At 45.3% G+C, this 7,556-nt stretch overlaps 1 protein-coding gene across 1 annotated transcript in view; it reads left to right on the top strand.

Annotated features, from left to right (window-relative positions):
* TUBGCP3 (tubulin gamma complex associated protein 3) overlaps positions 1-3,216 on the top strand; it is a 70,478-nt gene extending 67,262 nt beyond the window's left edge. The window contains exon 22 of the mRNA XM_009276142.1: positions 2,067-3,216. Coding sequence (XP_009274417.1) covers positions 2,067-2,225 — 159 coding nt within the window. The 3' untranslated portion in view covers positions 2,226-3,216. The remainder of the gene's footprint in view (positions 1-2,066) is intronic.
* Positions 3,217-7,556: the final 4,340 nt, after the last annotated feature.

Raw genomic sequence — 7,556 nt, 5'->3', positions numbered from 1 at the left:
TTTTCACCCTTTTTTTTTACAACCCCCCGGCCCGCCCAAAAAAAAAAAAAAAAAAAAAAATAGAATTCCTTCTGCATTCCATTTCTTCTCGCCATCTTTGCAAGTCATTGCTATTAAAGACTACAGAAAGGGTCCTTATTAAGGGCTTAACACTTGATTTTAAGCGCACTGAGATGAGCAATGGGTAAGCTGTTTGGGGGAACGTGCACAGGCTATCTTCTTCGATGGGAATTATTCTGGCTTTGTCTTAATTTGCTATATCTGATTCCAAAGCTCCCATTCCCCAGGAAAATCAGCTGTTAGATTTCAGGGAAAGCATTCCAGAAAGCGATGAAAGGGAGGGACACAGCACTATGTGCCACAGCAGCCTTTCAGAATTAGACCCCGGGTCAACTGAAAACCAAAACCCTACCTCAACTCATCTCTTGACTTTGACACGTGAGATACTCTTGATGTCGTGTAGTGTACCTTTTAACTTCTCTTATTTATCACCTTTGGCATGCCTGAAGTTAGGATTTTTTAATGACGTTGATACTGAGTTTGACTTAAAGCTGTAGGGCCGGCTTTCTTCTATCTTGCTGTTGATATTTCTTGTATCTTTCCTTCTTATTTCAATATCCATAAATACACATTTAGACAAATACTAAACATGCAAGTATGCATTGTTTCCCTAGGTAAATGAATGAGGTTGAAGTGGTTGTACTGGGTTGTTACCCATACGTTCATTTTACCTTGTAAGAGTACAGTTGGTTCTTTATAGCAGGTATAGTTGTGACTTAGCACCGGTACAGCATGTGCAGAGCACTTCCCAGTCCTTCCCTCTGGTGGTTTGCACCAGATCCATTTCTGTATTGCCTATAGCTTTGCCAAGCTATAGCTACCCTGGCTGAAGTGCTGCATTGTCAAAATACTTCAGTTCACATGGACGTTTGAATGAAAACAGACTAGGGCACCCAGGTTGTAAAATACTGGTGGCTTTTGTTGAAGGCTGTCGACATCCTGAGTTCTGATGCGAGGACTTCAAATCTGGGAGGAATTTGCTCCTGGGTCCAAATATTGCAATTCTCCCTCCCAGAGAAAAATGGAGCCAAATTCTTTAAGAAGCGTAGGCTGTGAATAGATTGTAGTTTGTGAGCTCTACAGGATTGCTCCAAGTTGGCAATGTAGCTTTTGCCTGCTTGGACTGTATTCCTGCTGACCCCTACTATGGATTTTCCATGCAGGACTTCTCCGGCCAGCCTTGGTCATCTTTAGAAGTAATGGGATGCTCTAGTTACAGGCGTGTCCACATTAGTATTTAGTGGAGATCAGGAATGAGCTCTTCAAGTGAGTCTTCCCATCCTCCCAAAGTCCTCTGCTTTCCTGCATGCTGTGGAGCTCCCGCAGTCCCTTGGCTAGAGCCGAATGGGAAGATGGGCTCCAGAAGCGTGCCTTCTGCATGCCGAGTGCAAGTCCCACATAAAAACTGCTCCAAATGCGTGGAGTCTAGCCACTGGGTCTGTAGCAGTGACTGCCCTACTGGGCAGGTGCTCTGCTCTTCTGGGGTGCCGCTTGCTGCTGTAGGGCCTACATCAAATACGTATTTTTGAGGCAAGCAGTGGTCTAATGCTGGCCTGGCCTGCATCGTACGTATAACACAGAAACAAGGTGAGGTCTCCTGTTGGCACGGCTTGGATCCTCAATTGGTCTCCCGGGTACAGTGGGGCTGCCGTGGGAGGGCCGGGTCAGTGGCGCAGGGGCAGCTCCCCTGCAGCCTGGGGACCTTTGGACAAATGGAGGGTGCCAGCGGGGCAAGGCGGGGGGCGGTTTAAAAGACCAAGCTGTTTGCGCTGGAGACTCTGAAGTGCATGGCAGACGTTTGAAGATAAAATGAAGCTCTGGGTTTTTGCAGAACAAAGGAATCCAGCATAACTCATTTGCTAACAGTTGGGTATAAATGCTTGTGCTTGCCCTTTCCTGGATTCCCTCTGCATCCTTGCCAGGCCTGGGCACCACCTGGCATCCCTGTGCAAAACACACTACTGATGTCTTCTTAGCTGTCTCTTGTGTTTTTCTTTCTCTTTCAGGGAATCGTCCAGCAGTTCTTGGTCCTGCTGACAACCAGTTCTGACGAAAGCCTTCGGTTTCTTAGCTTTAGATTGGACTTCAATGAACATTATAAAGCAAGAGAGCCAAGGCTTCGTGTATCGTTGGGCACTAGAGGCAGACGAAGCTCACATGTGTGAAACGACTGCTAAGGACTGCACCTCGGTATCCGAAGGACGTTGAACCTCTTGTTGGACAAGGCAATCAGTGTTGACATAATACAACCAAATCGTGCGTGATCGGTGTCTACCATTTCTGCAGGCAACATGTTTTCAGTCATGTGATTGTGTGACACTGTATAGCAGAAAGCAAAAACAGTAGGGTTTTTTTACACTGACGTTTCTAGAATTACCAGACTAAATGGGCTGATTGAACCTCTTCCAACCAACTTCTTAAATCATCCTTTTAAACAAATGCCAATTTTATTTGAAGCTTTCTGAGCTCTCTCCACTGTAACTTATATCCGTGTCAAGGAAATCGTATCTTTTGTTTATAGAAAGCACCATTTCCTTTTTTAACAAGAAAATAAGAAGGTTATTTTTTCTATATGTACTTGTTCTATTTGAAGAGAGCTTTTGTTAAAGCCAACAGATTTAGGACCCAGACCTAATGTCCTTGTTAAGAAGCTATACAGCATTTCATTATGCTGATTTTCAGTGTTGTGATGTGTTTGACTGTGTGAGAAACTTTGTATCAGGAGACATAAACTTATATTTAATTTTTTGTTGTTTTCAAAGCTAACAAACTGAAATAAAAAAATTAGTAGGGAAATTCTATGGTTACTGTACAGGAGAAAACTATAGAAGCAGAGCAGGAGTGTATCTATTGCACATGAGATCTAAAAGATGAAGTTAAAGCCTCAGTACTGTAAAAGGAAAGTTTTGGTTAAGATTGAATTGAATGAAATAATTGATGTTCAAAATCAGATGTGTCGAAACAAACTGACTTGGCTAATGTTGACTTCATTCTCTTCCCTTTCCTATTTTTTCATTGTAAATATTTATATATTGCTGTCCAGATGTTGGGGAGAGGGGGATTCTTCTTTTGCAAAGTTGTCATTATATCAGGTCATTTATTATGTTCCACAAGTGCAAGCTTAGAAAAATAAAAACACACTTATCTTTCAAACAAGTGGTTTGCTTTTTGTAATTGAAAGGTTATGATTTTTCCACAGGGTAAGAAAGGAGAAGCTTCCAGTTACGAGTGTATTGATTTACAAATCCCTACCCATGACAGGATTTTGGTACTAGTCTTATCTATACTTAAGAGTTGTGTGCAACTCATTAATCAGCAATTACCCTCAGATCAGCCAGGTCTGTGGCCTCTTCTGCCTTTTGCCCTTACTCCACTGGAACCCCTGGGAAGCAGAGGGCACCTGCCAGGCCACGCAGGTGAGGCTGCTGTGAGTCATGAGGGAGATGAACTCTTGTGGGGACGATGCACCGACTCGCAGCCCTGGACTAGCAGGTTTGCCCTCCAGACACCGGGATTCCTGTTATTGTGCAGGCCTTGGAGTCCTTGCTTTTGTTAAATAAAACATGTAAGGCTTTTAACCCTGTGCCCTTAGAGGACCTGCCGGTGCGGCTACCCTGACGGGAGTACTTCCAGGCAGCGTTTCAGCTGTAAGAGAATATGGACCCTGAAGCCAGTGACACTCTGTGTGCCAAAGGAAAGCTGAAGGATGCCGAGCTTGGCATCACAAGGTCGCAAATCACTTGACATGTGGGAGTACTCTGTTTTTGTGGGTGTGGTGGGAGAGTATTGCTCTTGTAAAGTCTGAAAGAACTACAAAGCTTATGTGATTGTGTTTTGGCCAAAACTGTTGGGAAAAAAAATGAGCTGCACGGGCACTCTTTTGGCCATTGCCTTGAGACATGTTGCGTGATCCCATCTGTCATTAGACAATCCACAGGCCAGAGAGGCAGCGTCAGTGTCAGAATTAGAGGACAAGTTCCAGAGGAAGGTTTAGCTCCCTTCGGTGCTAAAATGAATCCCGCAATACGCAGGAAACCGGCAGTAGTGGCCGTGCTTTGGGGCCACTTTTGGGGTGATTCTGCAGATACCCGTCGATCTGGGAAGAGTCCCCACTGCTGCAGGAGCTGCTCCAACTGCCAGGCTGAGGGGGACGTTTTGAAGGCAAGGCACAGAATACCTGGGCCAGTGGGGACCTGCCATTGTCCTTGGTGCTCCTTTGTGGGTGGAGACCGGTCTTCTATCCCCTAACCCAGAAGCGATCATGTTTATTTCAATCTACACGTTTTTTGTAGCTTCCAATCCTACAATTAAAACTGAGCAGTTGTGATCTAACAAGCATAGCCTGAGGAAGCCGGTGACCCCTTTTCAAGTAGGATAGAGCAACGAAAAAAAATATACGGACAAGAAGATGAATCTTCGTGATCATCTGTTGGCCCTATACTGTTAGGGCCAGATTCTCATCAAAAGAGTGGATCAAAAGTTGAGAAATAAATACTTCAAATCTTCCTTTGGGCTTGGAAATAACTGTATTAACAGCATTGTCATAATAAGTTACATGAGAGTGCCAACACTGCAAACCAGAGCAGAAAATTGAGATTTGATGCAGCAATAAATATTTAAAAGGCAAGACATAGAATAACGTGTGCAGCTCTGCAGGAAAATCCCCTGGAAGTGGACTGGAACTGTTCCCGAGATCTTCAGTTTCTCAGGCAGTGGCATCCATTCTCTCTTTCTCAGAGATTGCTTTGCCCGCGCCTGTACCTGGGGAAGAGCCATCGCCACTCCCGGAGCCCCTCTGACCGCCAGGCTGGGGGAAAGGTTCTGAATCCCTGGCACAGAGTAACTGGACCAGCTCTGCTGAAAGATCCTCTGGAAGTGGATGGGAGCTAGCGATGTCATCTTCGATTTTTATGGCAATTTCAGCCATTTTTGTTCCTTTTGCTGATTTTTGCTTTGCCTTTGCCTGCAGCTGGGTCTTCCCTCTTTGGGGCACTGTTGGCATTACCTAGTGCTGCCTCTCTGCAACACAAAATATGGTTTTTGTGAAAGAATCTTCATTGATATGAATGAGGAGACTGATTTTATAAAGCTCTCGCAACAGAAACGCTAACAGAGCTGCCCACAGCTGACTGCGCGCCAGGATGCTGTCCCTAGAAATGCTTCACTGCGTGGAGCAGCCATCCAACCAAGAATGCTGGGAAAACCAACTCACCCTTTTCTTCAGCAGCGATTTAACCAGGTGACCCAAAGGAGATTTTGGAAGGAGAACGTGTGGGAAAATAGTGGGATAAGCAGATAAAAAGGGACGGTCATGTGTAAATAGGGTGCCGGTCAGGATGTTTTTCTAGCCTTGCCCTTCACCTGATCAGTGCAGCCTGTCCCGTCTCCTTCCTAAATCCCTTTCCCTTTTCCTGGGTGGGTGTGATTGGGGTCTGAGTGCAGCCACTGGAGTGGGATCGGGGGCGGGAGGTGTGCCTGTGGTGCCAGCAGCTGCAGACACTGCAGTGAGAGGACGTATGTATCTGGAGGTGAGAGGGTCCAGGGGTCAGCTGCTGGCTGGACTGTGTCTTAAGCCCAGCTACCGGAGAGATCCGCGTTTGTACTGCGAGCATTGCAGGCGGTGTCGTATTCAAGGAGTTAGTGATGTTGAACAGACATGTCTGCTCTACTGGGCCTCGTACCTGGCACTTGAGCAGCCTGAATGTCAGCATGGGCAGCCGCTGTATGGGAAGCTGATGGAGTGCCCCATGCCAGCCCACCCTGCGTGCCAGGGCATGGGAAGAAGGAAACCCTCCACGGATGGGACCTGTGCAGTGCACCACGGGAAAATCCATCCAGGCTCCGTCTGGTGCTGCACAAAGGCAGGCTACCCAGCATCTGAAGGGGTATAAGTTTTACTTGCTACCTGCGTTCCTCTTTTTATCCTATTTATATTCCTGGTTTTATTCTGTCGTATTAAAACAGCTATTTTGTTAAGCCATTTGTTGTAAGGCCTTTCTTATTAAGATCCAGAAAGAACCCTGCACCCTCTTTCTCACTGACCTCCTGGTGCGGAACAGCATTGTACTTATAAAAATAAGTAATGTATCTATATATTACATATTAGCGGGAGATACAGATATATATCTCCCGCTAATATGTAATATATCTCCCCCTAATGGACCTCCATCCTGCTCAGCCAAAGAGAGGAGGAGGACGAGGCTGTTGATGCTGCCTGTGTTCATGTGAGTGCTCTGTGTGTCTGTCTGGGTTGACCTGTGTGGCCAGCCAAGTATGTATACATATGCGGTGTGTATGTGTGCTCTGTGTGCATGTGCCTATGGGGGATGCGTCCTGAGCCTTGCTACTGGTTGGACCTGGGGCCATGGAGCTGTGGCAGCCTCGCCTCTGTCAGGCCGCTGGATTCAGCGATTCCTAACAAAAACGAGAGAGAAATGATCTTACATTTCATTTGTGCCTGGAGACCAATTTCAAATTCTACATAAATGTGCGTACTTAGTGTAAAAGTTGACAACTTCCTTCTGCTGCGACTGCACAAGTGGCTTAACTTTCAGTGGGTGGCAGCAGCACCGGTCAGGTACATTTCTAAAGAGAAACATAGGAGTTTTACCTTTTTACTTTATTTTTTAACACTGAACTGTTTATCTGCTACAATCAGTGTTAAAGATTGTCATTCTTAACAACGCATTTACTCTTTCAAGGCTATTCTTTATTTTGTAAGGTATGTAATGCAGGCTTCTGGCTGGCGATTTCAATGTTTTTCTGTTGGAGCTGCAGTGTCTGAAAACATAAATGCAGCTTGAGGGCCAGAGCAGTCACGTCTCCGGGCTGAAGCAGGCCCAGCTCCTCCTGCTGCCTGCATCCTGTCCCGGGGCCATCGCTTACTGACCCGCACGCTTGGCCCCCTCCTTTTCAGAGTTGCCAAGGACTAAAGAAATTTCTGAGAAACTGCAGTAAAAAGCAGAAATGCAGAAACTGAGGACAAAATTATCATCACCCACCTTAGGATGTCATACAATATGCAAAACTCTTCTGGGGTGATGGGCTATCCATGCGGTGCTACCAATATCACAAATACTTTTGAAGGAACAGAACTGGAAAGCGTTTATGTCTTATTCTTTTAAACTACAAGGGATATTTGTCCTGGTAACTGGCAAAGAAATTACATCTTAACCAATATGAGCTCTGAAGAAGAAAAAGTTAAAAAACAGCCCTTGAAAATTAAATCTCCCTCTGTAAGTTACAACAGCTTGTCTGCCTCAGGGTACAGTACGACGCAATTTAGTATCTTAGAAACTAGGGAATGCAGAAGCCCATGATAGAATGCATTTTTCAGTGAATTAGTTATAGGTTTAGGGTAGGAGATCAAGGACAGAATATAATCATAATCTGGTTTTATTTCAGTGATTCTATTTTTCACTCAAGTCTCTGTGGATTTTCCCCTCTTATACCAGATGCAGTGAACAAATGCCAAGGTCTTTCAACTGTACATAGGA

This window comes from Aptenodytes forsteri, unplaced genomic scaffold (assembly GCF_000699145.1).
Source record: "Aptenodytes forsteri isolate BGI_AS27 unplaced genomic scaffold, ASM69914v1 Scaffold96, whole genome shotgun sequence".
Classification (NCBI taxonomy): domain Eukaryota; kingdom Metazoa; phylum Chordata; class Aves; order Sphenisciformes; family Spheniscidae; genus Aptenodytes; species Aptenodytes forsteri.
Note: the sequence above shows the minus strand (reverse complement) of the source record. Positions and strands in the feature narration are given on the sequence as shown.